We start from the raw sequence: 27,343 nt of genomic DNA, 5'->3' as shown, positions 1-27,343 counted from the left end.
AACAGCTTTAAATCCTCGTCATTCACCTCTGACCTTTACAATCTAAAAGCCTGCATGTCTGTTGGCAAGAATAGTGACTTTTATTTCAAGTGATGGACAAAAGAAGGAGACAGAACAACGGACGTCTGCTGGTGTGACCACAGCTTCAAATCAGAAGTCTTCACTTTTATTTAAAAACCAAAACTTCAACAGTTGGGAGAGGGTGTTTTAAAATCTAGTGTTGTGAACATAGAAAACAAACAACTGATTTGAAAAAAAAAGGGTTAAAGCAAAATCAAACAAAAAAGAAAAAGGATAATTTATGTAACATTTCCTAGAGCACAACGTTCCTAGCTTTCATCAATACTGTTTGAATGGATCGTGACGAAACTGCGGAAGAGTCTACGCAAACACACGTTAACAAAGAGGCAGCCACTCAGTTGGCGTGGTGTGTGGTGGAGAAACACAGCTTCAGTGTGTATGGGTACGGTCCACCTGAGGGCAGAGAGCACACGGTCAACACACACACGCCCAGCAACACACAGCTTGTTCATGTCACCACACACTAGGGGTGCAACGGATCGCAGCTGATCCATACGGATTCCTCTCCACGGACTGGTCAGTTCTGCATGGTCACGTGAAGGCGGGATGTTGAATCAACACTTTTAGCGGAAGAGCAAAAGAACCTGCAAAGCCTCCATCATTTATATCGCACATATGGGAGCACTGAGGCTTCCCTGTGAAATACAGTGATGGTGGAAGATTTATGGACAAAAGCAACACGGTGAGTCGGCGCTGTGGCACGAGAACGCCGTATGAGAGTGGAACTATATTCAGCGTGGTCACTTATTCAAAGCCACGTCACTCCGGTGTTGTTCAACAGCCTCTAATCACTGCAGTGTTTCAGCAGCTCTTCACTGTAGAATCTGACCGGGACGAATCTGTTCAGGCGTGATGCCGGACTCCACTGATCACAAGGTTCAAAAGACAAACTGAATGTGACTGAGCCGCACTATGAAGTCCTGTTGAGCATCAACTTCAGTGACGCCATCGTACCAAGACTTTACGAGGAGGAAAAGGTAAAGACTGTGGCTGAAGTCTCCCAGGTATCCTGTGCTGCTCTGACGACAGACAGGAGAACTTCCAGTGAAAGCTGAGGAACGAGAACAGCTCAGAACATCACAGCAGACCGGAGAGCAGAAGCCCTGTGCTGCAGTGATCCAACCCAAACCGAGAGCTTCTTGATCCGCTGCACCCCTACCACACACACACACACACACACACACTTACTGGGGTTTTTCATCTGATAGTGGTTCATCAGAGCCAGAGCCTCCATGGCATCGTTGATGGACTCCCACTCCAACAGGCCGGAGGAACTCCTCTCACCTGACGGATCACACACACACGATGAAGAAGCAGACAACATGCTGGTGTAGTCCAAGATAGTCTGCAGATCACACTGCCTCCTGTGTGTGTGTGTGTGTGTGTGTGTGTGTGTGTGTGTGTGTTTACTGCTTTCAGACATGCAGAAACAATGAGGTGACTCACTCTTTCCAGTGAACAGCTTCACATTGCTGGGGGTCTTGATTCCGAGCTCCTCACACACCTGGAAGGAAACCGCTGTGCGTTAGCATGCGAGGGGGGGCCCCGAGGCGGCGGGCAGGCCCCGGCGGCGGCTCCTCCTACCTGGTTGAACATCTCCGTGGTGATGTCGGGCTGCGCGTTGAAGAAGTGCAGCACGTTGCTGGGGTGCTGGATGCGGTTCTTGGCCGCCTGCTCCGGGGAGGTGAAGCGGTTGTTGCGCGAGCCGTGGAAGTCCTTGAAGCTGCTGCTGTTGTCCTCCAGCTGGTAGCACTGGCCCGGAACGATGGCCTGCTGCTTGGACACACTGCCGGGAGACGGCTTCACTCAGTCTCAAGGTTCATCAAGCAGTAAGGCTTTTTACTTTGAGGGTGAGGCTGGTGTCAAATTACGAGCGCTTGACGCCAGTTTCTTACCACACGTTGAGCTTCTGGCCAAACAGGAAGTTGTTGTTGAGGTGAGAGATGGCCCTGTCCACAGAGTAACAGTCTCCCATCTCCACCATGGCTGCTCCAGGCTTACTCTTCATGAACTTGATCTGAGGAAGAAGCATCCGGTTCATCATCATCATCATCGCTGCATTAACAGCGGTCTGGCTGATCACTTCCATCACTGGATCCATCAGAGTGACAGCAGAGCCATCACCAGCATTACAGACCGACTGTTCCTTCTGCTTCTGACCTTTAATTTGTTAAATCTTAAACTCACCCTCTCCACGTTGCCGTAGAGACAGAAGATGTTGAAGACCTTGTCGGCGTTGATCTTGGAGGGCTCCAGGCCGTACACCATGAGAACGGGGGAGTCGGCGTGCGGACCGTAGTCAGGAGGAGGGGGTCCATAACCCGGGCCGTAGCGCTGGCTGCCCCGGCCACGCCCCCCCATCCCCGGCCCCATGCGGTGGGGAGGAGGGGGGCCGTAGCTGTCGTCGCTGTAGCCGTGGTAACCGCCCTGAGGGCCACCTGGCGAGAGGAGCGAGGTTACAGACGGTGCCGAGCGGATTCGCCGGAACAACCTGGCGCACGGCCGGCCGGTTACCGTAGTCCGGCGGGTGATCTCCCAGGAGAGCCGGCTGCCTCGGGCGCTTGTTGGGGTTGGCGTTGGGATCTGAAACCGTAAAAACCACAGGTTGCACATCAAAGAGCCTCTTCCTGTATCACAGATAACAAACAAGCTAACAACATGCTAGGGGTCAAGATAGTGACTGACATGCAACACGGGGGTCTGACGTCTGGCTTAAAGTGTTCAAACAGCCTGTAGCCTTTAGCTTAGCTTTCCTGACAGGTGACATAATGGAGATTTCTTAAAAACATTAAAAACAAAACACTCCAATATTTACCATCCTAGATCCTAGTACAAACACACACCTTGTGAACTGTTCCAATTGCCATCCCCATCAGCATCTGCACAGGTACACATATACACATGTCAAATCCAAAAAGAAATAGATCAACGTGGCAGCATCTTACAAACACATTTCATGACAATCAAGGCATTAAGAGTGGACAAAAGAAAAAATAAATCAGCATAAAATCTATCAGCACCTGCTTGTTTATTGCAAGATCTATAAAAGCTCTAGGAGTGTTTACAAGCCAGGGTAACATCAGGTGTGACAAAGAACACTGGTGGTTTACCACTTTAAAGTCAATTCAGATTCACTCAATTTCAATATGAAAGTAAGACCAGTGACTGTATGTAGACGGTTTCTTTTGCAGCCACTCGGGCGAAAAGCTCTGCGTCAACCTCTGGATGTTCTACAGTGGCTGCACATCGAGTTTTCTGTGGCTCGTGTCAATCTGTGTAAAAAATACATGTGGAGGTTAAATCGTGTCCCCGTGGTGAACTCCGTGTGTGAAAGGAGCCTGGAAACTCCTGAGGTAGTGTGTGTCGTCAGCGGGCTTCAGCTGAAGTGTTGGGGGACCCAACACGGCGTGATGGGATGTAATGCTGCTGATTTCTTGGCTGTGTGTCTCTAATCTGGAGCGTTTAAAGCGTCAAGTCGGCTGATGGATTCGTGTCTACTTACAGCACCACACATGGAGCATGGGACACAGTGGGAAGGTAGGGGGCGGTCTTCGGCGGGCACGCTACCCACCAAGCTCTCATTCCACCACCTCATTCTCCCTCCTCTGTCTTGCCTGTCTTCTGTCCTTGCATCTCCACCACCAGAGAGAAAAGTACGTCCGCGCACGTCCTGTTGCCGGGGGTTTTGACTTGCCGCTGGGTGCTTTTCAAAGTCGTTATTAGAGGCTCGTTCTCGGGCTTACCGTGCTCTGACCACAAAGCAGGACATTTGCACCGTTTGAGAGCGGGCTGTCAGTCAGTCCACAGACACACTGAGCCAAACCTGCATCACACGGGAGGCGTTAAGGCGTCACTATGGGCCAGTGCAGAAAAAAAAAAAAAAAAAAGAAAAAAGAAAAGAAAAAGAAAAAAGGGAAAGGAAACAACGTAGAAAACAACACAACAGCATAGAGAGGAGGGAAATGGGGAGGAAGGCAGAGGGGAAACAGAACACCAGAGTCCATAAGTGTAGAGCGCTTTGGGAGGATTGTGATCTGTCTGTTTGCTTGATAGGTGTCTGATGCCTGTGTCTTCGTGGGACCCCCCGTGGATATTCCTTCTTGTGTGAGAATGGGCGCTGGCGTGCTGAGCTGCTCGTTTGTCTGCTTTAATGGCCGCCAGTCACTCGGACCGTGGCGCGTGACGATGTGCTGTCGTGGCGGCTCGGCTCGTGTCTCGGATGTTCAGCTCGCTGTGATGTCGTGTTGGCAGGAGGGGCCAGTGGCCTCGCTTTGTGGTGTTTTTGTTTGTTTACCACCCCAGTGTGTGGTGTCATCTGTCCCCTGGTCAGGCTGAGTGTGTCTGAAATCTCTTCTGCTGCTGCTTCCTGTGGTTGTGTTATGGCAGGACGCGTCCCCGAGAGCTGGGAGGCGTGGCCGCCAACGACCACGCCCTTCATCGTCAATGTGTTGTGTCCTCGGAGCGCTGCAGATGAGGATGTGCTGTACTGGTGAAGAGGTGGTGGGAGATGCGCAACGATATGTCGCGGATGTGTCTGTTCAGGAGGTTTTTCTGTCCCTCACACTGAACGGGTGGTCTCTGTCCACCACCAAGAATGAAATGGATCCCCGTGTCAGGTGGTGAAGAAAGAGGGTGGAGATGAGCTTGGAATAAAGGACGCGCTGAGTCGAGGTTGTGTCCCGGTGTTGGATGCCCCCACTGTGTCCGATGTGCGCCACAGAGCTGATTTACATGAGCTGTGGTTGCTGTGAAGCTGCAGCAGCCGCTGTGTCTGCCTGTGTGAGGTTTGCACAGTGAGGACACAAGGAGGACCTCTGGGATGTGAGGCAGCACGGCACCGCGTGCAGAACGACATGATGCCCAACTCTTTATCGTGTACATGTCTGTCCTGGCTGTGCACAAAACACCGAGATTCTGCTGCAAAGAGTAAAGCATTGGTTTGTGACAACTTTAACAAATGAGTTCCAAGTCGAGTCTTCTGCATCGAGACCTTACCGTGATGGAGAAGACAATTTACCATCAAATGTCCACTTATTTGTTATCTGATTACCTACGAGTCCACTAGCATTTAGTAAGTAGGAGAGAAGAAATGTGAGGCCTTTACACACCGAGGTCTTCCTGTTTTAACGATTGTTTATTCTTCTACACTTAATAGAAAATGTTATTTTCTGTGTTGTTTCAGGTTGAAACACAATTTGGCATCACAATGTTCGATACGATTGCAGAAAGATGTTCTACATCACCTGCAGAAGGGTTTGGAGCTGCGCTGCCAGTCTGTCAAACACTGGTGTGATACTGAGAAGTCAAAGCTTCACATGCCAAACTGTCCGGACAACTAGCTGCTAATGTCAACACCATCAGCTGCAGCGCACACTACAGCAAACCAGTCGTTTCACTAGTCTGATTAAAAAAAAAAAAAAAAAGATGTAATTTCAAATTGTTTTAGATATGAACTACTTCCACCGTTTTGCCTCTTGAGCTCATTTCGAAGCCCCTGGTGTGTAAAGACTTTCAAACACACTGTTAAAAACAGGGTTTCCATCCTGTTCTGCATGTTTTAGGTCTCTCCATGCTGATACACACCTCATCTCCACCAGACTGAGGTGTGTTGAAGCAGAGCGACGGGACATAAAACACGCAGGACGGGCGTTCCCCCTGAACAAGAGCTGGTTTATAGAAAGAATGTGAAGGAAGCCGCTTACATTTTAACTGATCTTTCACATGAAGATCAGCGAGTCTGAGTACAAGTTTACCAACACTAAAAAGAGTAACTGTAAAGTGAAACAGTGTATATGAGAATCACATGGAATTGTAGCTCCACAATGTGTTGAAGGTCCCATGAAATGTCAGATCTCCTATATTTCACCCGTTTCACCCTCCTTTAGTTAATAAACAGCAGCCTTGCTGATATGGACCCTTTAATTAAACCAACCCACTGATTCGCACTCCATTCAGACACCAGTTCTGCACAGTGAGCACTTCATGGGACCTTTAAGCACAGCCACATCAAACAGTCTCACAACGGTACGTCTTAATTCCAACTGATAAAATCTCCACCATGTTTGAGCCAAAGCCAACAGGGGTGCTCGTGTGTGTCGTGTTGCCTGGCCTACAGAACACAGGGATGTCAGATGGTGCGGCTGTGACATGCTCTAAAGGGCCGTGTGAACCTCCGACATGTGCTGCCAGTGACGGGTGCGTTGGGTTGCTCACATGCACGAACCATTAACGGTGGTCGGCTGCCCTTGAGGTTGCTCCCCATGCCCTTACACTGTGCCTGCTGTGTGGTGAGGAGATGAATGGAGGCTGTGAGAGGCGTCGCGGGGGTGCTGCCTCGGACCACAGCGCCGCAACCGTCCCGTCTGTGATCAGAGGAAGCAGCCCCGGAGGCGGAGAGCCCTGACCGTCCATCCAGCGGTGTGACAGAGAAAGAGGAAGAGCAGAGAGGGAGGGGGAGTGAGGGGCTGTGTTACCTTGGCCACTCAGGTTGGGGTTGGTGTAGTCCCACGTGTCCTGGTCATTTTTAAAGACATTCAGGCGAGGAGGCTGTCGGGAGGATCACATAAAAAAAAAATGCTTACATTAGATCTGCTCCTGTTCAGGTTTAAAGTTCATTAAACAATGAGACACTCTCACCTTGGCATATTCAATCTTCAGAGTGCAGCAGCCAGAGTAGATGTCTGCCCCGTTCAGAGAGGCTTTAGCCCGCTGCGCGCTTTGGACTGAATCAAACGTGGCAGCAACAAGTTAAAGAGAGCTCTGACAGGTGATGATACAAATGCTTCACGACAACTGAAACACAGGAGTGTCGAACAAAGTCTGCAGGATGAAAACGTAAAGCAAACAGATCCTTGATAAAATTAGCTTCTGTTCCTAACTAACTAGGATTAAGTTGCTTTTGTCATGTAGCTGCAATATCAACACTGAAACCAACTGCTCTTTTATTACTGACAAAGTGACATTAAAATCAAAGCCACACCATGAGGCAACAAACTGAAGCGGTGGTCTGAACACCCCCACCCCCCGACCCTGAAGTGAGCTCAACACCTCCAACTTAGACCATCGAGAGTGAAAGAAAAGGACGACGATGGATGACAAAGGATATTCAACCATGGCCTGAACGCCGTTCTTCCTGAAGATGACAATCCTCTGTACGGGACCACAGTTGTTGCAGATGGTGTAGAGAACATCCTGCACAGAAAAACCACAAAAGAATCTCAACACAGTCAGATCTATTTACCATCACTGATCTAAAGAGTGTTTCTTGTCTGAACGTTACCGTGGTGATGGGGTAGATGGGGTTGATGATGGTGAGCAGCAGCACGTTGTTGACGCTGCGGGTGTCGTCTGAGTCTCCTGGCCGGGAGATCTTCTGACTGGTGGAGTAGTTGATGAAGGCGGGGTGGCCTGCGATGTAAACCTGGTTGTCGGCGGCGTACGTCACGGCGTTGCAGGAGCCGTTCATGTCTTCGTACTCAACCAGAGCCTGGCGCTTCTTGGGCATCATGACAACATAGCTGTCGATTCAAGGAGATGATTTAACAACCCAAGTCTTTAAAAGCCTGTCAGCTCCGGAATCAAACTTTCAAATCGACTTTCGTCTCTCTCTCTCTCTCTCTCTCTCTCTCTCTCTCTCACACACATACACACACAGCAGATTCCCTCTGTGTTTAGTGTGAACAGCACACAAAGCATCAAAGATTCTGACAACATAGACTAACTGCAACTGCAGGCTCAAAGACCAGAATCGTTGAAGAATATTTCAACTGAAAACAATACTGGGCTGAGTGATGTTTACAACTGTGGATATGTTAAAAATGTAAACACTTCAGCTGTGTTTGCACCTAAAATCAGGTCAACACACCAGAATATCTCCGAAGGCCATAGAAAACAGGTATTACCTGATTATATTCTGTTGCAGCTTCCTGAGGACCAGGACCCAGAAACGCTCCTAAATGCTCAGTGACTAAACTCGAGTATTCATAAAACACCCTCACCACACAAGAGTGGACTTTCTTTAGAGTTCAATAACCTTGACAACACTTTAGTATTATTTATTGATGATAAATCAAAAATGCATGCTGAACAGCTCTTGTGGGAGCCAAGCTTTTACAAAAATGTTGCAACCTGAGCCAGAAGCAAAGCATGTGTGACACTCTTCCCCAACTCCATAAAATACACACAACGCAGTCAAATCAGCATTTGCTCCACTGTGCTGATCGATCAATCTAAAAACACTTGCAAAACCGTCCAGCTTGACTCGTTACTGCTTTGCAGAGAATACCACTATATTGTTGTGTGACACAAACCCAAAGAGGCTGCTTAAAGTGTGTAGTTATTACATTGCATCTGGCCTAGTCAACCCAGTTCTCTGAAAAGGTAGCGTTACACATGTCTGGCTAAATGTATTTATTCAAACAGGGGAGCCATACTTTGAAGACATTCCACATAAATCATAAGACATCTGAATATCATTTAAGTATGCAGAGGCACCATAAACTAATCTCGAGCTGTATGTCATTACCTGATGGCCCCAAACTCCTGCAGGGCCTCCACCAGGTCAGCCTCCATGATGCCGTCCACCAAGCCCCTGATGTGAACCACCGGGGAGGGCAGAGGCTTGTGAGGATCATCGTAATTCTCCTGTGAAAGAACAGAAAAATGAATCCGTGAGGACAGCGAAAGACTTCAATTGTAAAGACGATGGAGAGACAGACTGGCTCTGACGAACGGATCATTAACGAGTCATTAGCGCGAGCTGCGTAGGAACTGACGCCGCACTAGCTTGGGCGCGCGCCGTCTCCCTTTACGCACAATGAACAAATTGTACATTTCACCGACATTAAATCAGCAGGTGATTTCATAATGTGTTTCCAAGGACCGAATAGGAACACCACATCACCGTCTTTTGAGCCTAACGTCATAAAACCAGTCGTTAGCTCGCGGCTCGTTAGCCTAGCTACTGGCTAGCTGCAGGCTGCGCCCTGTTTTCAGACGACACTCCTTCCCCTGGAAAAGCAACGCCTATTGCAGTTCTTCAAACGCAACGCATACGAATACAAAATGCACGTTGTAACCCCTCACCGTGGTCATTCCTCCGTCCTCAGTTTTCTGTCTTTTTGTCGCTCTACCTCCTTCTCCGTAATAGCGGCCCGCAGTAGCAGCCATGTTGTCCTGTCTCCTGTGCCGGGCTAGCTGATGCGTTCGATGACCGTCGGAAAACAGCAATGCTGCTTTATCATGTCGGTTGACCGGGAGTGAAGCATTCGAATCTGTGTACTTTTTTTCAGATATTGATGTAATTATTCAGTCAGATCTTTTTACATCGGGTTCAGTTTTGTAATTGGTATTTTAATGTTTTTGATTAGTGACGTGAAACTGCTAGGTGTGTTTCAAATGTGACTGATTATTTAGCGTGAAGGACATGAATGCATCAGCAGAGTAGAACACGTGATACTATTGGTTACTTGAGCTGTCGATCACAATGTGCTTCCGGTGAAGAGGAGGGGCTGTAAATTAAATTTGCTTTGCAAAAACCACTGAAACGAGTGTCTTTTGCTTTCCCGTTTTCTGTTTTTGATACAGCTGTATTCACGTGTATTTGCATTGAATGCATGAACCTAAAATGTAGCTCGTTTTAACCAGCAAATAAACACTTAGGGTTCTTATTATGTTCCATTCAACAACCTGTCTGCTTGTTGAATCCAAATGAGACACATCCAGTTCAAGTTTCATTTAATTACAACAACGTTCAATAAATTACAGTATTATTTTGTCAATGTCAGCTCAAGTACATCAAATTAGACAGACACCATTAAATTACACCGTTGATAATAAACGGATAACACTTCAGGGGTGAATGACACACCACTTTCAAACAGTCACACTAAATGGCAGACATCAAGTGCTTGTTACAAGTTCATTTTCTCTGTAACACTCTTTTTTGGGGTTGCTGAAGTGCATTTAAGATCATTACTGCTACACATTACAGTAGTGACAGTTTCGAGTCAGTGGGTGCAGCGTGTGCAGTGTGTTACATGAATCTTTGTGTCACAGAAAAGGGACAGGGAAACACTTTTTGTGTTACAGTGTTTTCACACAAAGACAAACTTGCTTCTGATTGGCTGGAGAAGCTCCACTCAAATCACAAAGGTCCATGAACAACTCAGAGTTCAGTTTCCAAGGGAGAATTCACACTTTTGAAGGTTTTATACTTTTATCAATGGAAACATCATTTTGTAAAAGAATTGTTTAATAATGTTAATGATAATAATGAATGTCATAGTAAAACAGATGTCTACAAAATAACCTGTGCATGAATGTTCAGCTCATTTACTGTAACTGGAGTGGTCGAGTCACCCGAGAGCATTAGGATGTGTCCTGCTCGCTGCGAACACAAACCAAGAAGCAATCAGATGCTCCGTTTACAATGACTGATTTGATCATACAGAGTTAAGCCGCCTCTGATATGACAATAACTTCAATCCCAATCTGATCAGATGCTACATGTCAAAGTTTAAATCAGATTGTAGCTTAATCTGACTGCTTACAGTCCAATCACAGGTTGTGACTGTAGTATAAAGACTGCTGTGTGTGCTTCTTGAGTATTCCTACTACAATACATTATAAAGGCCAAAAAACATGAGTACCTTTGTTTGAAAAAAAAAAAAAAAGCCACTAAAAGGAAAAAGAAAGAGGATAAAAGAAATGTGAAAGTCATTAAACATCCAGTGGAGTTCAGTCAAGTCTGTCTTTGAGACACAACAGGAATAAGATCCATGTGTAGATATAAAAAAAAAAAAAAAAAAGAAGAGTGATGGTGGCGGGAAACACACTCCTGTGATTAATCTGATGAATCCTCAACAGCTGAGATGAGAAAGGGTTTCTTTAAGGGGACACCAAACACTGTACGACACCACATACACACCGTCACAACTTTAACGCATGGGGGTGGCAGCATCATGCTGTGAGGTTGTCAAGGCAGAGGGGTTAATGAAAGCAGGGAAATATCCACAAATCCTAAAATCAAGCTTATTTCAGTCAAATAGTGGACACTTTAAATTTCCAAAAGACAATAATAATAATAATAATAATAATAATAATAATAATAATAATAATAATAACAATAATAATAATAACTACAGTTAAAGGACAGCTTAAATGATTCAAAGATAATCAATTAAATGTTCAGAAATTGCAAATATGTTTTTGGACTTGAAAAGTGCAGTGCATGCTTGCCTTTGAAAAATCCAGATGTGCACACCGAACTGAGATTTATCCAGAAAAACCCAGTTGATTTAAAAGTGCATCAGCTAAATACTGACATGTAGCTGTACAGACGTCTTCTTTTCGACATGTAGCTGTACAGGTGGTAATGAAATTACTTTTTCCACTTCCATTCATTCTCTGTTCCTACTTTTCTCAAAGCAAAGGTTGCTGGGGCGAGAGCAGTGGAAGGCATTTTATTTTATTGGCTTAATACTGCTATTCATTTGCCTGAGCTGGACTAGTAAAATTACAGTGATAACTTTTAAATAACAATTCCAAATTTTTACATTTCTTGTTCTGCCAGGAGGGATGAGTCAATTCTGAAAATATTGATTGTAGTTGATTTTTTTCATCCTAAAAGAAATGATGGATTTCATTTGTTTTCCACGGCAGAAGTCCCTAAAGTGCTTTACATTGTTGATAATATTCACACAGAGGCGGGTGTCATGAAAGGTGCTCAGTTCATCCATCAGGAGCAGCTTGAGGTTCAGTGCCTTGCTCATCTTGCTAACTTGACATTTGATAGGGAATTGAACCTTTACCCTCTAACTGAGAGACAACTTGCTCTACCAACCGAGCCACAGATGCCCCGTATTTGAAAAAAAAAATGTGATTTTAACATTATGTTGTGAGAAATTTGGTGAAACGTAGAAAATGTAAGACAACCCTGACCTAAAACCCTCCTGAGCTCACAAGCCGAGGACTCAGAAATATGTTCCTGATGTTCTTGTCCACGTTCTGTCAGTAAAAAAGCAAATTATACAACTATGACTCCATTTATAAAACCAACGCAAGGGGAAACAACACTAAATGTCAATTTTCTACGAGAACAAAAGCTTCTTCTCTTGATGATGTTAACTTGAAGACACACAGATGTGTCCTCACATACAAAAATCACCTGACCTTTCCACTGAGAGGCGAAATGGTGATCTCTGGTGATGTTTTCATACGTCAAAGCAATGTTTCGGTGTGTTTTCCACTCAGTTGCTGACCTGTGTGAGTCTAATGTGTTTATTCGGACCTGTCTCAATGAGTGAGGTGAAACAACACAGAAGTTGAAATCCAGGTTAGAGGTCATCAGGCACCAAGCAGAAACCCAGACGACACGCCGAGCAGAACTCCTCAGTTTAGTTCAGGACCGGTGCTGTCAGAGGAGGAGTCCTGCAGTGGATGTGACACACACATCTGTGTGTGTGTGTGTGTGTGTCTTTATGAAGCATGGCAGCAGGTATCAAGTGGTGACAGGTCTTCTCCGTGGGCGAACCGTCCAGCTGATCGTCTTCTCTTCCCAGCTGAACTCTCAGAAGCCTTGAATATGGCAATAGGCCTCTAAGCTGGAGAAGAGGATGTAGAGGAACCAGAGTCCGAAGAAGATCAGCGAGGTTAGGATCTTGTGGACCCGCGGACCCCCGAGCTCCCCGCCTATCGACGGCCGGCGGCGCAGCATCAGCACCCCCATGCTGAAGAAGGCGAAGATGGTGAAGAGCGTGACGGAGAAGGCCAACGAGCCGGGATCAACGCGGAAGACCTGCCCTTTGACCTCCCAGTACACGGCGGCCACGGACCAGGCCACCCCGATCCCCAGGAACACGTTGACGGCGTTGCTTCCCGTCACGTTTCCGATGCAGGCGTCTGCGTACTGGTCCTGCGTGGCCGCCACTTTACTGGCAAAGGTGTCTGAAACAAAATGCAACCGAGTAATTCAGGGGATTCAACATGAAGTGTGGACACACACCGGGGGGGGACAAGGCGCAACACGTGAGACATATCTTCAAACTCAAACACCACTAACCCGGCAGGGACGTCCCCAGAGCCACGAAGACCACGGCGGTGACCGTGTCTCTCAGGCCTACGGTGCAGCCGAAGTGAGAAGCCAGGTCTCCGATGATGGCCGTCAGGAAGCCGATGACGCAGATTGACACGATGAAGCACGCCCAGCCGTTCCAGTACTCGGTGGGCGGGACGCAAGCAAACAGAACCTTCCAGAAAACACACAGTATGTGCATGAAGTAGTCGAAGCAGTTGGGCGGCCGCGGCTCCTGGCCTTCCTCCTCATCTCCATCACCTGTCGGGAAAAGACAGATTGATATCGCTACAAAATAATCACAGTCTGAAAAGACTTATTGGAAGTAATCAGGATATAATCAGGTAATGAAGAGCATTAAGCCGTTGGTGTCGCCTCCATCTATCTGTACATGACTGCAAGGGCTGCTGGGAGCGTCCACTGACCTGCACTGACGGTGACCGCCTCGATGAACTGCTCTCTCCACGAGTGCGTGCCGAGCACCCCGGCCAGATTGGTGTCCTTGATGAGTTTGTCCACGGTACTCTGTAGCAGCAGAGCACAGCGCTCAGACACGAGGCAGAAGCAGGCAGAGCTCACAAGCGTGGGCACACAACAGAAAGGATTCACATCTCCATCTGCAGATCTCGAAACCTTGGTTTGAGTGTCTGTTTACTTTGAGTGTCTGGTCAAAGTTTCTACTACTCAAATATCTTCTTCTTGGAAATCAAAATCCCGCTGTCACCGGAGACAAGACGTCTTTTTAGAGTTTCAAGATGATGTTTTGCACGCGGCTCAACATCTCAGAGTGTGTCATACATTATAAGTAAAGTAGGAAAAAAGCAGTAAAAGGAATAAAACTATAGTCGTCATTTAGTCCAAACCTCATTTCCAACACATGCACCATGCAGTGAGAAGGTTTACCTGGTCTAACACTCCGTTGGGAGTCTGAGGCATGAGGGAGTACCAGGTGGTTATAACACACAAAAACAACACATTCCACAGCATTAATTGAAATGCTAAAGTTCCCTGCTGGTGGATCATCTCCCGCTCACACACCTTGAATTCACAGGACTCCTCGATGATGACCTCCAGCCTGCTGTGCTCTCCCAGAATGGGTTTGCCCATCTCGGAGATCCTCCTCGCCTCTTCCTCCTCCGGAGTGGGGTTACCTGTGAAGGACGACACACTCTTCATCATCATATCATTTCTAATTTGCACACACAGACACACACACAGTCTCAATCAAGGCAAAAAGCCCAGCTTTAAAGCGTCTCGGCATCCCATGCTTTCACTGCAGAAACTGAAGGTGCTGTGCAGCATTTACAGAGTCTTGTTTCCATACTGCGGAATTGTTGAGAAGACTTTTTCCTGATCTCAGTTGACAAAGTGTTTCATGAAGGTCTGATTAAAGGGTGTCAGACTTTGTTAAAGAGTTTGTTCAAAAGAGTTTAGGATGAGTTGAAATGTAAAAGGTCTTGTTTGAAACGTTTCTGTCTCCATTCCCTGAAAACTAATGAACTTGACCCGGATCCCAGCAGGGGTCTGACCCTCCTGCAGCCCCCCCTGGAGGCCACCTCATCCTGCCCCCGACGCGGGTGTCCCGGTCAGCAGCGCACGTCCGGTGACCCCGGCAGAAACCGAGCTCCATCCTCTGAGGTGGTACTGACCGTCCAGCAGGCTCTTCCCCGGTGACAGCGAGGCCCCACCCTGAGAACTTTGACCCCGGGAACAACCTGAATCCTACCTAACCCCAACCTGAGCCGCTGCACCTGGTAAACATTCCTGCAGCAAAACACCCAGGAATGGAAAATACATGCCTTAGAGTATATTAGTCATTTATTTCCGTAAGTTATTCATGATATAAAAGCTGATAAAATAATTAATGTGCAACAATTTATTTATAGTTTTTACACACAGGATGAGAGGCTGAAACAACGTGAGCAGGAAAAGGTCAGCTGTTTCTGTCTTGGTGTTTTGTTTTGAACAAAGAAGTGAAACAATGATCAGAGGTGAGGAAATAGTAAAAATGAAGATCATTTACAAGCACTTTAAAAAAAGAGGAAAAAGTCAAGCTGTCTTTAATTCTGAATCAAAATCAAACATCACTTAAGTTTGTCGCTAATGTTTGTTTCCCAAACAGCAAAATGCTGCACAGTCAAACCATCACTCAGTCTTACCCTGGTTTAGCAGCAGAGCTGTGAAGACAGACAGATAATGACAAATCAATTCAACATAATCACACTATTTTTCCTTCCTGACAGTGAAAAGCAGGAGGAAAAGCGATCCCCCTTCCCTTCGCTGTGCTCTCACTGCTGCCCTGTATTTGCGTCCTGACCTACTGAAATGAATTACTGTACATTACAAAGTGGTGTAACTGATCTGCGGTTCCTGCTCCTTCCTTCTGACACATTGAGGTTAGAGGAGCAGGCCGTTAAATGACACTAAACTCATTCCGGGCTGCCGGCGGTGTAACAGAGCCAGCAGTGAATGGCCGCCGTAATCTGCATCCTGCCTCGTGTCGCACGAGTCGCTTGTCATCATCAGACTTCGATTGATCGCTTTGAAGATTCTAGCATTGCCTGCTCTGAGGATCCAAGCTCACAAAACATGGAGAGACACATCATTCTGCTGGACGTGAAGCTCAGAGTTTTCATTAAGAAAGACGTCTCTTCCTCGGGTCAGGCAAACGTCTGGAAAGGTTCCGGTGGTAAAGTGGGTTGTTGGGTTTGATCTCTCCAATTCTGTCCCCGAGCTAATGTGTTCTTGGTGAAAACACTCTAAATAAGTGAAATCCATCCAACATTTATGCCAAAAAGCGGTGATTAAAGAAGATGAAACGCTCCGAGGTGCAGTGAAGCATAAACTCCCTCCACACTCACCAGAGATGCCGCGCTTCAGCCACTTGGGATCCTCCAGCACGATGAAGAAGTTCTCCTGCTTCTCGTACTCCGCCACGTTGATAATGCGCACTTGTAATGTCTGACTGGAGACACACACACACACACACACACACACACACACACACACACACACACACATACACGCACACATTTATTGCTTTAACAGAAGAATTGTGCGCTGATAAATCATGCGACACGTGACGCCTTAAACATTCCCCATCGTATCTAAATCACATCGCCAATTGAAGCGACTTCAATAATTAATCACTATGAACCTTTGAATAATTTAGATCTAAACATAGTGTGTCCTTATGTTTCAGTGTGCCAGAGAGACGTCAGTGAACTCAGCGCTAACGCCCAGCTAATCAATGTCTGTACAGCTCATTGATGGAACCCAACTGTGACTTTCTGACATCTAAAAGTCAGAAAAAACACCAAGCGAAACACCACAGAAAAAACAACAAAAAAAGACATCTACCAGTCACATAACTTTCCATCCATTACTTGTGCAAACCGTCACCTGTGAAGCAATCGATGGACCACGTTACATAACAGAGTCTCTCACTAAGTGTTCTATTAGTCCACGTGCAAACAGCTTATACCAGCTGAAACTTTAATGTGAACAGGATCTGTTGGTTTACTGGAGGTTCCCACACCCGATCGGCACATGGGATTATCTCTGGGTGTCAAGTCGTCAGGTAATTCCGTCTAAAAGGACCGCATGCGCTCCGAGCGGGTGACCGGCGCCCGGCAGTCATGTTTCAGTGAGGTTCAGATGCCTCTTTCCTAAGAGCCCTAATGACCGCGGACGATATCGGTGTGAAGGACACACAAGGCCTCACCTGGTCTGCTCATTGGTGAACTCCAGCTCCCCTCTGCTCTCCTCGTAGTCCACCCCCGCCTTGGCACTGCCGTCTTCGGTGTGGTAGGGCACGGCCACCGTGCCCCTGGAGCCCGAGTTCCTCACCACGCTCACCGAGAGCGTGCCCGTGCTCTCCCGCACTCGCAGCGCCTGCTCGCCGAAGGTGAAGATGCCGGCGTGGTCGTCGTCCAGGATGGTGACGGTGGCCAGCAGCGGCTCCGCCAGTCTCCCCGCGGGGGGGGTTCCCGTCCCTTCGGCCCCGCCCTCCTCTAACCTCAGGTTCTGGAGACGCACGAAGAAATGCTCGTCCTCCTCGAAGATGTCGTCGTCCAGGATGCCCACCTGGGAGCGCAGAGACATGGACTCAACATTCGCCTCAACTTCTCAACCTTTCATCCAGTCATTCAGGGATGATGCTGCACAGAGAGACCAATGTCTGCTCATCTGGCAGAGAAACAGGTTCAACAGGAAAGTGAAATTAGAAATCTTTGGACATTCACTGAACTCATTGGCATCATTACTGCAGCAAGATTTAATTTGGGAATTTATACTTGAAATCTGACATTTTTGATTCCCAGTAAAGGTTAAAAATAGAACCTTCTATTTTATTTCGCATTTGACTCGAGAAGAAGCCAAAAAATAAAAAATGAAAATATATCTGTTTCTTCTGCTTTTTTTGTGGGCACATCGAAAGTCCTATATTTCCACGTTTCCCCAAAAGTTTTTCTGAAAACTTTGACCCTTTCAATGATTTCAAACTGGGTTCCACAAACCGTGTGGCAGAAGAAGCGAGGGAAGGGAACATTTAAACCTTCTGCTGATTTTAGTGTTTTCAGCTTCACTGTCATATATTTTTTTGAATAAGAGATCAGAGAGGGCATCAGTGGGAGTTCGAAAGAAAAGGCTTGAGAGCCAACGACTTCGATAAAATAATCAATAAAATAAAGTACACCCACTGTAGGTGTTTTTGAGGAGGAAAGATCATCTTACAATCAGATGGCTAGATGAATCTTCTCTTGCTTTTATACATTTAAAAGCTAACCTTTCAGACCTTCCTCACCTTAATCTCTTTGCGCTTCTCCCCGGGTTTGAACACCAGGGTTCCCTTTGCGAACTCGTAGTCGGCGCCGGCGTTGGCAGAACCGTTCTCTGTGCAGTAGTCCACATAGAAGGTGTTGTGGCCCGTGCCGCCGTCCAGGACGACCCCCAGCGTCAGGGAGCCGCAGTTCTCCGTGCACTGGTACTGAGCGCTCTCGAAGCAGATGTGCGAGCAGGTGGCCCTGTCCTCGTCCCGCTCCGCCGCGCGCCGCGTGTGCTCCGCCGCGTGCTTCCTCAGGATGTTCCCGGCGCCGATCATCATGCGCGTGGCCTGGACGCGGTAAAAGGCGCGGCTCTTCTTCTGGTGCACCAGGGCGGAGTAGTTGGCCATCTCGATCAGCTGGTCCAGGTCTTTGTCCGGGTACTTCTCCTTCAGGTCTTTGAGGATGCGGACGACCTGCCAGAGAGGAGACATGGACACTACATCACACTACATGAAGGTCCGATGAGGACGTTTATGTACAGCAGGTATCTGTAACCGTCATGACCAGAGCAGCCGTTTCCATGATTTTCCACCAGATAAAATTTGTCTGGAGCCATAAAGCATGCTAATGATCTAAAATAAAGAAAAAGACACATACAAAATGTTGCTAAACATATAAAAAAAAGAAGGTAAGGTTACATTAATGAAGTGTCACAGCTACAATTTAGATATATTTTATTACATTTTAAGCTGTTGGTGCCCTAAAAGGTTTCTTTCCGTGGATTTTTGTGCTTTAAATCGGCTGTATCATGCAAAATTCACTTTTTGTATGTTTTAACCTTGTTATATAGTTATGTACTCACCAAAAACACCCCCAAAGCATTTTTTTCCTTCGTGCCTGCGTGTTTGAGCTTTCCTGGTGTTTCTGCTGCTCAGAGAGGCAGCCCCTCCCGCACCGTGAAAACGCTCTGTTTCCCACGTTCACGTCACACGGTGAAGATGGCTCCCCTGACCCCCCCTCCCGCAGGCCCTCGGCAATCAGTGTTGCTGCTTTTTGTAACTCCGATTACGGATATAAACTTTAACCATCGTCTGAAAGCAACAGTCAAGCAAGAGCAAGAGTCTGAAGGGTCTGAAGGGTCTGAAGGGTCTGGAGGGTCTGGAGGGTCTGAAGGGTCTGGAGGGTCTGGAGGGTCTGGAGGGTCTGGAGGGTCTGGAGGGTCTGGAGGGTCTGGAGGGTCTGGAGGGTCTGGAGGGTCTGAAGGGTCTGGAGGGTCTGAAGGGTCTGGAGGGTCTGGAGGGTCTGGAGGGTCTGGAGGGTCTGGAGGGTCTGCACTTGGTGAGTTTCTCACAGGAAAAGACGTTTTCCCGTGTCTTTGCGTGTAGAGAAGCTAGAGCTAAAGAGCTAAAGCTAGCCAGGGTGTTTGTTTTGAAGCGCCGATTGGTTGAAGTAGCTGTCAGTCAAAGTCCACAGGGGGAGAGGCAGGATTTTCAGTGAAACAGAGCGTTTTCTCTTCCGGGTTTCAGAATTAGCCCCAGAAAATCTTTTTATTTCACACAAAATGACTTTTCCTTTGCGCCAAAAATAAACTATTACCATGTTAATGCCATTTCTAGGGTTTGGACTAGCTAAAAAAGCATGATACAGCCCCTTTAATCATTTAATAAACCTTTGACATTTCAGCCTCTTTAGGTGTTGATAGTTGCTGTTTTTCAGTGGTTTGAAATGTTTTAGTAATACTCGCAATTTTTATTATTTTTTTTATTTTTCCTTTGATTTCTTTTCCCTTTTTCCTGTTTTTTTCCGATTTTTTCTTCTTTTTCCATTTTTACTGTTTTCACCTTTTCCTTTCTTTCCTTTTTTCTTTTTCCCTTTCTTCTTTTTAAAATGTTTTTTTCTCTTCTTTTCCTTTTGCCTTTTCCTTCAACTATTAATATTAATAGTTAATATTTAACTATTTCAGCTGTTTTTAATCTGAAGATTAGATCAGGTCTACAGTCAGTGAATTATTCTGCTCTGTGGAGTCACATGGCCCAGCTCTTGCATGTAACACACACTGAAACCGACAATAATAAAAACATAAATGAAGCTGTTCTCTGGGGCTCTGCAGGTCTCATCCTGCACTGTGTTGACAGTTACAGTCCAGAGCCAAGTCTGAACTGTGCATGTGTCCGGACGAGAAAATAAACATCGACTGAGCTCAAAAAGCATCTTCTGAAAGTCTTTTCTGCATGAAATCAGAAACACGCAATCATCTTCCAAGTGTGCCATGAAATGTTCATTCAAAGACAAGTACAAAAACTGGAAACTCTCATTTCAGAAAGTCTAAAAATGTATGTTTCACATGTCAAAAGTTTGTAGAAAAGCTCCTGCTGCTCAGACTCCCGCTGTCTGCACTTCTGCCTTTCAGCTCCAGCTGTGACTGCGCCTCACTACAACTACAAAACACAACATTCCTCTCTGATTCCCATTAGACTGCTTCAGAGTCGTCAAACCATTCCAGCCAGCAGTGGTCCTGACAGGACTGACCCACAACAGCAGAACCATTCTCTTCACAATTGTTTTTTTTTTTTTTTTGGGCTTTGTTTAGTTTAAAAAAGTAAGTTATTTTCCACAAAACAGCTTGAGAAATATGCATCCAGCAGAGAGAAAAAAAAAACATTAAGACCTATATGTGAAGTATTTGAAGTTTAAAGAATATGTGCGGTGCTGTTCTGAGTTATCACACCACTGAAAACCATGAGTTACATTTAAAGGCGCAAAAAAGTCTGCAACATGAACGAGCCTCATTACTGTGATTCACTCATTGATCTGCCTTTAGGAAGAAAACAGATGTGGAGGGACATTCAGCCACTAATGAATTCTTCTTCTCTTTGATCCATGTTTATAAAACTTCTCAGTAGGGATCCAGGACCACCTGCTGTTCTTTATCGATGTCGCTCTTTGCGAAATTCATTCCTTTTCCAGAATTTTGAGGAACTATAGTCAACTTAAGACTCCATCAGGCATTGCTGGTGCACTGGCAGCCTCGACCAGTGATAAATGATGAATGGTAACCCCTCTAAGTTTAGACAGGAGTCACCACAATAACCTCAAACTTTGTTTTTGACTATGGGAAGAAATACAAAAATACACACACATAGGAAGAACATGCAAACTCCACATAGAAAAGCTCTCAAGTGGAGTTGACAGATCCAACCACTAAACTTTTGGACAGCAAAAAATAAAGTATAAATCATGACAAAGAAGTTCTAAAAAACCCTGCCGCTTCTCTCACCTCCTCTTTGTTCTGATCCAGTTCGTTTCCTGTCTGCACAGAGACCGTCACGCCGGCCGAGTTTCCGGCACAGGAAGCGCCGTCTGACAGCTTTCCGTCCATGATCACGTCGATGCCTTTGGGCGCCAGGTCTCCTTCCATTTCCACCACGATGCCGTGCCGCTTGTCGGCCCGGTAACGCTTGTGCATGTATTTGTAGAAGAGCAGGCGACGGTCGGCGATCCACGCCAGCATGACGCACACGGGAAAGTAGAGCAGCGTGACCACGGCCTCCCACACCTGCTCACACACACACAACAGTCAGCGCGACTTATTGGACAGGAGCATATAAAAGCCTTCATAGATTGGTACTTTGTTGATTTTTGTTGCATGTTCATAAAGAATAAGATTGTATTTTAATTTGGGTTTCAAGATAAAAGCCTCCATCTAGCACGAGTTGAAAAGCAGAACTTAAAGAAAAAGATAATCTATATAGTGTGAACTAGAGCCAAAAGTGTAAATTCCCTTCCTATCACTCCAGAATAACCAGAGGGATAGTCGGATTTCTGCAATTGGTTGTTTACACTGGGAAACGCACCTCAACAATCCCAGGTGAGATGACGGCCAGTATGAGGTAGAGCCAAATGTAGGCGAAAATACTCCAGAAAGCCGTGATGAAAAACACTCGCAGGTGCTTGATTTTGCGGGACTCTCCCTCTGGGATCACACTCACACACAGGCCAATTATCACCAGCATATTGAAGGCGGCGCTGCCCACGATGGTGCCCGGGCCGAGCTCGCCGGCATCAAAGTTGTGTCCGCACACCTGTCAGAGGCAAACAGTGTTCAGAAAAGGTCAGGCGAAGAGACAACTCCTCCAACAGCGGTGTAACTGAAACCCACGGAAACTCCAGCACGACTGGTCAGAAAATGAGCATTGCTTCAGTTCATATTGGACCGATGTGTCGAGGTGTTGGTGGACTGTGGGATGTATTTATACCTCTATAACAGACAGCAGGATCTCAGGTGCAGAGGAGCCCAGGGCCATGAGGGTGAGGTTGGACACCGTCTCGTTCCAGATTCGCACGGTGGCGACCGTCGTCTCGCCATTGGGTTTGGTGATGGTCACCTCTTTCTCCTGCAACCGCATCAAAGATGGCTGCAGCCACTGAACCAACTCTATGCAAAGCTTTTAAATGTGGTCACTGTTTCTCATGTCAGCTGAAGTTAGTAGAGTTAAAACCTAACCTAACAAACAGAATGAAAGTGAAATCACTAATAATACCTGAGAGGTGATTACTTCTATGGATGCCATGAAGCGGTCTGCGATGATGGACACGCCCAGAAAGATGTACATGAGACAGAGGAAGTAGACGACAGCCCTCCCCGCCTGCTCCCCCACCGGGGGGTTGAGAGGGAGCCACACCGGCAGCAGGATGCCCGGTTTACACACCACATCGCCGGCACACTTCAGCTTCCCGGACACCGAGGCGTTTCCAGAGGACTGAGGCTGCTCGGGGGTGGAGGCTCGCTCCACCAGCTGGGGCCGTAAGGAGGCGCAGGGCTGGAACAGGAGGAGCAGCAGGAGGAGAGGGGACAGCTGGATGGGGAGGGGTCCCATGGTGTCCCCGAGGCCGGAGGGGGTTTGGGAACCAACAGATGGAGACACTCCTAGAAAAGCAAAAAAAAAAAAAAAAGATATCTCATAATATCAAAAAAGATTGAAAAGATTAAGTAAAAAAGGTTATTTAGCTTCATTCTAATCAGAATAAAAATATATAAAAGCACAACTGCTTAAAAGACTTGTGATGCCCTTAAGTTTGACCTCAGTTCTACGTATACTCGTGGTGCTGTTCTCCATAGAAAGATCAAGGCAGCACAACTTTCAACAAACTGTTGATTAAATCTACTGATCAGACATGGAGAGTCAGCACTGTGTGCAAAACAGGAGGGACTTGCAGCAGGTGGTGAGGGTGGCAGAGCACATTACAACGAAACAACTACGCTTTAAAGGGGAACGGTAATTTTTCCAATCTGGACCTTATTTCACATTCGTCACAACAACATTTACTCACCCGTTTGACTTTCGTGTGATTTGCAGTTGGTTCGGAGATAATTAGATGCTCCCATATCCATATAACGGCAGCGGGCGGGGCACCGACATGCAGCCGTTACAGACGCTCTTTTCTCTTATGTTTGTTGTGGGGTGGTAGATACATGTAAATTTATTAAGTCAGCATCACTTAGCGCTATTGGTAAGTCTGTAAACGGCTAGATTGAGCTACTCTCCGGGAGCGCTGAAGTGATGATGTCATCACACTGCGCCGCGGCGCACATTCATTCTGTTTGTTTACATGGAAGTAGCGTCTCTGCTCTGCAGTCACACCACGGCATCTCGATCGGCTTTTTTTAGTCAGTCAGATTCAGCTGGTTGTAACTTTGGTACAATGGTTCGAGTGTGCATATATCCTGGCTGTGAAAGTAAAATGACCAGCTGGACGTCACTGAGCTCACAGGCTCCCACTTCGTGACCGGGATTTATTGAAGCTATGGCTAATAGCGCTCAACACGGACCCCAGCATCAAAGTTCAAACTTTACCACATTTGGATTATCGGGTGTGGAGTGCCCACTTCACATCTGAGGACTTCTTCCCAGTTCAGGAAAGAAATGAAGGCCAGAAGATCCAGAGAATGAATCTCAAAAAGAATGCCATTCCAGCGGCTGCAGGAGGAGGACAGGTCGAGGTAACGTGATGCTAATAATATTCATTTTTTTCTTTACTAATGTCTAGAGGCTGGGATGTTTACTGTTTAGTTCATTTGAGCAACAACAGAGGATGATACAAGTATATCTGTCAATGACAAGAGTTGTACATAAACAGTAAAATATTCTGTACACTGTTGCTCAAAAGGAGTAGGAACAAGTTTATAACATTCTAGCCAACTCTAGACATGAGTAAAGAAAAAAATGAATATTATTAGCATCACGTTACCTCGACCTGTCCTCCTAATAAATCCAGGTCACGAAGTGGGAGCCTGTGAGCTCAGTGACGTCCAGCTGGTCATTTCACTTTCACAGCCAGGATATATGCACACTGGAACCATTGTACCAAAGTTACAACCAGCTGAAAATAAACTCTGACTGACTAAAAAAGCCGATCGAGATGCCGTGGTGTGACTGCAGAGCAGAGACGCTACTTCCATGTAAACAAACAGAATGAATGTGCGCCACGGCGCAGAGTGATGACGTCATCACTTCAGCGCTCCCGGAGAGTTGCTCAATCTAGCCGTTTTACAGACTTCCCAATAGCGCTAAGTGATGCTGACTTGATAAATTTACATGTATCTACCACCCCACAACAAACATAAGAGAAAAGAGCGTCTGTAACGGCTGCATGTCGGTGCCCCGCCCGCTGCCGTTATATGGATATGGGAGCATCTAATTATCTCCGAACCAACTGCAAATCACACGAAAGTCAAACGGGTGAGTAAATGTTGTTGTGACGAATGTGAAATAAGGTCCAGATTGTAAAAACGACCGTTCCCCTTTAAGAGACATTTACACTGACCGAGTACAAATGAAGGGCGTGTGTATTCTGAAAAGACATCTCCTGTTTTTCCTGCTGCCCTCTGAAAGGAGACACACACTCTTCAGAATCTCAACAAACTAAAAACCACATGACGCCTACATGTACTATTCATTTTGCAATGGGAGTTAAATCTCTAATCTCTGAAACAAAAATGATGAATTCTGTTCTGATGCGGATCCAAGTTTCTGTTCCACTGTACAAAGCTGCTTCCGATGGAAAGATGCATAAATACAAGGAACATATTTTTGTTAGGGTGAACTGGGTATGTGTGAGAATGTGTATCTTCATGAATATGTCATAAACGCTATAATTTCTGTGAATTGTTTGAATGGGACAACAGGTGACACTGTGGACCTGTGCTAGGATAAGAAGCCATCACTCAAAAACAGTCTATTTGTTTCACACCAGCTATGAACCCCATCACATGTATTCACTGTATTCCTGAGTAAGTCTGTGTTCCATATGGAAAAGCATTTTTTTTTATCTTTTACAACTGACTACTAAAGCTGAATCTGACAGCACATCACCATTCTACCTATACCTCTATTGTTTTAATTTCAAGTAAGATGGAGAAGTTAGTAAATGTTCAACTAAACATCGGCAGCAGAATCAGGCTGACATATATGGATTATTTAATGCAGTATGAAAAAAAAAAACACTGATCAAAAATAAATCTATATCAATCACAACAATGCAGATGTCCAAAAGGTATAAAGGTCAAATTTTAGCTTTAAAAAGATAAAGAATGTCAACAAAGTCTAAACTAATGTGACTGTAAAAAAAAAACAAAAAAAACAAACAAAAAAAAAATGTAATTTAACTTCTTTATTCCTCTCTATGTTGTGGTTTGTCTGGGTGTCACTGCATCCCTATCAAAAGCCAGACCTGCCTTTGCTTTCACACATGGTAATCCTACCAATTCCCAGCAGGTAATGACATAACCAGCCACTGACACTCGGCCAGACTGTTTGGTTGTTTCACCACAGATACCAACACACAAAGGAGCGACCATAAGCAGTTTAGAGTAAACTGACCCCACTGAGTCATATCAAAATGAGCTGGGAGAAACTAAAGCCCTGCTGTTAAGATGTGCAAGCTCCCGTGGTTATCGTTCTCTGGCACTAATCACTGAATCCCCTGTGGGAGGAATGACTAAGCTCTAATTTACAGCTCCGTCAGTGTTGCTCCGCAGGCAGCATGGTGGCGGCGTCTGGGCGGGAAAGCTACCTGAAAGCTCTGAAGTTATTAAAAATGACATGGCAAAGTGCTGATGTGCAAGAACGGGCTTCACTTCGGCCAACTTCCTGAGGTGGAAGAAGTTGGACTGAACCACTGCGCTGATCTGTGAATCCAGTTTAAACCAGTCGGTTTCACATGTGGAGTCGAGGGTCAAGGGTCAAAGTCAGCAGGTGGAGGTTCACAGGAATCACTGAGACCAAACGCAATCACCTCTGTTTTTCTTCTCATGAAACCTTAGAAAGTTTAGGGCGGTCCAGGCTTTAATGTCCTCAAGGCGCCGGAGTGGAGGCGTTAATGAGAAGGCTTCTTTCTTTTGTAATGGGACATAGATCTGGCTGTCGTCCGCATAACAGTGAAAATTTCTTCAAAACTCAAAATAGCAATCTGTTTAGAAGAAAAATTCCACGATGGAGGCTGACAGACTGTGAGCTGGTGTGAGGATGTGTGGCTGTGGGTGCAGCAGAGCCTCCAGGCTCCTCGTGGGTCTGAAACCTCCACCCCTCTTTGCGCAGGTGACACTGAGCTATTGTGCGCTGGGAGTTGAAACAGATACCGGGGTGCTGCATCTTTGATGCAGCCCGAGCTCTGCCAGCTCATTATGGAGTTGTGATTCAGAAACACAGCCCAGAGGGCCCGCCGCATCGCATTTCACTTTCCAAGGCCTGCTATGGTTACCACGACCTCAGACAGAGGGCCACCTTACACCGCCGGGTGCTGAAGGGTGGAGGGGCGGCATGGGGGGGGTCGGGTCACCAAAAATAACTCCCTCATAGGTAGACAACAATAGCAAACAGAACACAAGATACTCAGTGATAATAATCACAGGTTTGTTCGCTCCTTCCTGTCGAAAGGTTGCAATTTAGTCAGTGAGATAATCCAGAAACGTAAAGACCGATATCTCCTGTGCGATTGTCATTTTTAGTTTTAGCACAGTGCATGGAGGTACGCACGCACATATTCCAGATGTGTTGTGAGCTGCTTTAAATGATAATACAAAGGAGATCATCTATATTCTTGCTGTGAAAAGCTCCAATCTTCAGGGATGGCGACATAATTTTTTTTTTTTTTTTTATTTTAGGTGAAAATTGTGGGGGTCTTATAAGCCCCCCTGAAGGTATTTAAACAATTTCTACCCATTTTAAAGCTATTTTAGCCATATTTTGAACATATTTTGATATGGAGAACGTTTACGACAGTGAGCTTTCACAGAACACCAGTAGGGGGAGCGCAAGCGCAAAAGTTGCATGGTTCTCCTTTAAAGAAGATGAACTGATACAGATTCTCTGATATCTGCATGGAATAATCACTCTGGCGAAGTGCAATGTTTTCTGAATGTTTC

At 46.2% G+C, this 27,343-nt stretch overlaps 2 protein-coding genes across 2 annotated transcripts; both read right to left on the bottom strand.

Annotated features, from left to right (window-relative positions):
- Positions 1-415: 415 nt before the first annotated feature.
- Positions 416-9,306, bottom strand: hnrnpl (heterogeneous nuclear ribonucleoprotein L). Its single transcript, XM_030100825.1, has 14 exons — positions 9,166-9,306; positions 8,606-8,724; positions 7,361-7,598; positions 7,187-7,272; positions 6,718-6,814; positions 6,555-6,627; positions 2,925-2,960; positions 2,596-2,664; positions 2,269-2,519; positions 1,977-2,098; positions 1,666-1,867; positions 1,528-1,585; positions 1,270-1,365; positions 416-474 (listed from the first exon to the last, which is right to left on the bottom strand). The coding sequence occupies exons 1-14, from the start codon at positions 9,247-9,249 to the stop codon at positions 416-418; spliced, it is 1,590 nt and encodes a 529-aa protein (XP_029956685.1). The 5' UTR covers positions 9,250-9,306.
- A 3,343-nt stretch (positions 9,307-12,649) lies between these two features.
- Positions 12,650-22,796, bottom strand: slc8a2a (solute carrier family 8 member 2a). Its single transcript, XM_030100754.1, has 11 exons — positions 22,461-22,796; positions 22,176-22,313; positions 21,774-22,001; positions 21,197-21,475; positions 17,958-18,392; positions 16,878-17,239; positions 16,015-16,118; positions 14,192-14,304; positions 13,579-13,678; positions 13,142-13,414; positions 12,650-13,026 (listed from the first exon to the last, which is right to left on the bottom strand). The coding sequence occupies exons 1-11, from the start codon at positions 22,794-22,796 to the stop codon at positions 12,650-12,652; spliced, it is 2,745 nt and encodes a 914-aa protein (XP_029956614.1).
- Positions 22,797-27,343: the final 4,547 nt, after the last annotated feature.

Source organism: Salarias fasciatus, chromosome 10 (genome assembly GCF_902148845.1).
Source record: "Salarias fasciatus chromosome 10, fSalaFa1.1, whole genome shotgun sequence".
Taxonomy (NCBI): Eukaryota; Metazoa; Chordata; class Actinopteri; order Blenniiformes; family Blenniidae; genus Salarias; species Salarias fasciatus.
This window is presented reverse-complemented; position numbering and strand designations above follow the sequence as displayed.

Coding starts and splice junctions, on each gene's coding strand:
- slc8a2a (XM_030100754.1), bottom strand. CDS start 22,796: ATGGGACCCCTCCCCATCCAGCTGTCCCCTCTCCTCCTGCTGCTCCTC. Junction 22,002..22,175: donor TCCTGCTGTCTGTTATAGAG/GTATAAATACAT, acceptor TGCCTCTGACAG/GTGTGCGGACACAACTTTGA. Junction 13,027..13,141: donor TCTGGGGACGTCCCTGCCGG/GTTAGTGGTGTT, acceptor ATTTTGTTTCAG/ACACCTTTGCCAGTAAAGTG.
- hnrnpl (XM_030100825.1), bottom strand. CDS start 9,249: ATGGCTGCTACTGCGGGCCGCTATTACGGAGAAGGAGGTAGAGCGACA. Junction 6,628..6,717: donor TGAAGATTGAATATGCCAAG/GTGAGAGTGTCT, acceptor TCCTCCCGACAG/CCTCCTCGCCTGAATGTCTT. Junction 1,366..1,527: donor GAAGCTGTTCACTGGAAAGA/GTGAGTCACCTC, acceptor GTGATCCGTCAG/GTGAGAGGAGTTCCTCCGGC.